The following is a 3171-nucleotide window of genomic DNA, read 5'->3' as shown; positions in this document are numbered from 1 at the left end:
GGGGGATTTGGGGGATTTGGGGGTCACATTGGGTTTCAGTGGGGTCACACGTGACAACATACATGCCTGCATGCCACAACACGGCACAACGCTGCGCCAGGAGACGCGGGGACCCCCAGAAACCCCCACAAAGCCCCATAGTGGCACCCAGGAGCCAACGCGTGACTCCCACACGCGATGACATGCGATCACATGTGACGACACGCGTGACTACACGCCGCCGCGTGCATGTGTAGCCCACATGTGCTGTGCCAGATTACATGGGGACCCCCAGAAACCCCCACAAAGCCCCATAGTGGCACCCAGGAGCCAACGCGTCGCCTCAACACGCGATAACACGCGATGACACGTGACGACATACATGACTACACGCCGCCGCGTGCGTGCGTAGCCCACATGTGCTGTGCCAGATTACATGGGGACCCCCAGAAACCCCCACAAAGCCCCATAGTGGCACCCAGGAGCCAACGCGTGACTCCCACACGCGATGACACGCGATCACATGTGACGACACGCGTGACAACACGCCGCAACCCCGCACCAGAACACACGAGAAGCCCCGCAAACACCCGCCAAAGCCCCACAGTGGCACCGAGAAGCCAATGCGCGGCTCCAACACGCAAGAACACGCAACCACACGTGACGACATACATGCCAACACGCCCCAACGCGTGACCAGGCGCCGTGATACCGCATCACAACACGCGACAGCACCCGCAGACGCCCACCACAGCCCCGTGGGCGCACCCGGGAGCCAACACGCCACCCCGACACGCGACAACACGCCCTAACATGCGACCGCACGCGTGTTCCCTGCAGGTGATCGCGTTTTCGCGCCGCCGTTACCGGATCTTCGGTGAAACCTTGGACATTGCAGTGGGGAACTGCTTGGATCGCGTGGCTCGGCTCCTCCAGGTCGCGTCCACACGCGTGTCACGTGCGCGTTACAGCCGCTGGCACACGCGTGTGTAAGCGTGTCGGCGTCCCGTCACACGCGTGTTGTCACCTGCAGATCTCCAACGATCCCAGCCCCGGTTACAACGTGGAGCAGATGGCCAAAAGGTGTGTGTGGGGGGAGGGAGGGGGGGCGTCACGTGTGTTCAGGCGTGTGGTCACGCGTGTTGTGGCGTGTGGGGTCACGCGTTGTCATTCCTGGCACCTCCTCGCGTGTCGTGGCGTGTTTGCTGCGTTCCCTCGCGTGTCCTCGCGTGCTCTCACGCCTTTCTCGCGTGTTCTCATGTGTTTTCACGTGTTCTCCCGCCTCCTGTCGCACGCAGCCCGGCGTGTTGTTGTATGTTGTCACGTGTGCGGTTGCGTGTCGCCGCATCTCGTGACGTGTTGGGTTTCCCGACGCGTTCCTGTGTGTTGGCACATGTTGGTCGTGTGTTTGCACGTGTTCTCGTCCTTCCTGTTGCGTTTACTCATCCGTGTTATCGCATGTTGCCACGCGTGTCACAAACACCTGGTGTTTCCTGGCGCGTTCTCACGTGCCCTCGCATGTTGGCCGTGTGCTTTTATGTGTTTCCCAGTTCCTTGTCGCACGGGCTCATGCGTGTTGTCGCGTGTCGCCACGCGTGTGGCCACGTGCTGTCATGCGTTGCCACGTGCCGCAACATCCTGTGTTTTTTTCTGACGCGTTCTTACGTGTCGTCACGTGTTGGCCGCGTGTTTTCACGTCTTCTCCGCCCCCTGATCCCCGCTGCCACGCGTGTTGCTGCGTGTTGTCCCATGTCACAGCCTGCCGCGCTCCCCGGCGCGCTCTCACGCCTTTTCCACGTCATTCCGCGTGTTTTCGCGTGTTCTCCTGCCTCCAGCTGCACGCGGTCGCGCGTGTCGTCGTATGTCATCACACGTGCAGTCACCTGTGGTCGCGTGTTGCCACGTGTTGCCACGTGTTGTCATTCCTGACGCGTTCTGGGCTGCTTTCGTATGTTTGTCGCGTGTTCCCACGTGTTCCCGTGTTTTCTGTTGCGTGTTATCACGCACGGCGTCGTGTGTTGCCGCGTGTTGTCACGCGTAAGGATGCGTTGCGGCCTGTTGCCACGTGTCGTGCGCCGTCCCAACGCCGTTCACGTGCGGTCACGCGTGCCTTGGCGTGTGCTCACGCGTGCCGTGGCGTGTTGTCACGTGTTGCGGCAGGGGAACACGGCTGCTGGAGCTGCCCTACGTGGTGAAGGGGATGGACGTGTCCTTCTCGGGGCTGCTCTCACACATCGAGGTGAGCGCCGGCCCTTTAAGAGCCGCCCGGACCCCATAAGGACCCCCTGACCCCATAGGATCCTATAGGAACCCCCAGACCCCGTAGGAACCCATAGGGACCACCTGACCCCATAGGGACCCCATAGAGATCTCAGAGACCCCATAGGGACCCCGTGACCCCATAGGAACTCATAGGGACCCCCTGACCCCATAGGACCCCATAGAGCCCACAGTGACCCCATAGGGATCTCCTGACCCCATAGGACTCCATAGGGACCCCCAGACCCCATAGGACCCCATAGAGATCTCAGTGACCCCATAGGGACCTCGTGACCCCATAGGACCCCATAGGGACCCCATAGGGACTCCATAGAGATCTCAGAGACCCCATAGGGACAGCATGACCCCATAGGAACCCATAGGGATCCCCTGACCCCATAGGACCCCATAGAGATCTCAGAGACCCCATAGGGACAGCATGACCCCATAGGAACCCATAGGGATCCCCTGACCCCATAGGACCCCATAGAGATCTCAGAGACCCCATAGGGACCTCATGACCCCATAGGACCCCATAGGGATCCTCTGACCCCATAAGATCCCATAGAGCCCACAGTGACCCCATAGGGATCTCCTGACCCCATAGGACTCCATAGGGACCCCCTGACCCCATAGGACCCCATAGAGATCTCAGTGACCCCATAGGGACAGCATGACCCCATAGGAACCCATAGGGACCCCCTGACCCCATGGGGACCTCATGATCCCATAGAACCCCATAGGGACTTCTTGACCCCATAGGACCCCATAGAGATTTCAGAGACCCCATAGGGACCTCAGGACCCCATAGGAACCCATAGGGACCCCCTGACCGCATAGGGACCACATGACCCCATAGGAACCCCTAGGGACCCCCTGACCCCATAGGGACCTCGTGACCCCATAGGAACCCATAGGGACCCCCTGAGCCCA

General features: G+C 60.7%; 1 protein-coding gene across 1 annotated transcript; it reads left to right on the top strand.

Moving 5' to 3' along the window:
• Positions 1-28: 28 nt before the first annotated feature.
• Positions 29-2272, top strand: OSGEP (O-sialoglycoprotein endopeptidase). Its single transcript, XM_010726866.3, has 3 exons — positions 29-915; positions 1013-1062; positions 2140-2272. Exons 1-3 carry the CDS (start codon positions 793-795, stop codon positions 2255-2257), a joined length of 291 nt encoding a protein of 96 aa, XP_010725168.1. The 5' UTR covers positions 29-792; the 3' UTR covers positions 2258-2272.
• Positions 2273-3171: the final 899 nt, after the last annotated feature.

The sequence above is a fragment of the Meleagris gallopavo genome, unplaced genomic scaffold, assembly GCF_000146605.3.
Source record: "Meleagris gallopavo isolate NT-WF06-2002-E0010 breed Aviagen turkey brand Nicholas breeding stock unplaced genomic scaffold, Turkey_5.1 ChrUn_random_7180001858685, whole genome shotgun sequence".
Taxonomy (NCBI): Eukaryota; Metazoa; Chordata; class Aves; order Galliformes; family Phasianidae; genus Meleagris; species Meleagris gallopavo.
Note: the sequence above shows the minus strand (reverse complement) of the source record. Positions and strands in the feature narration are given on the sequence as shown.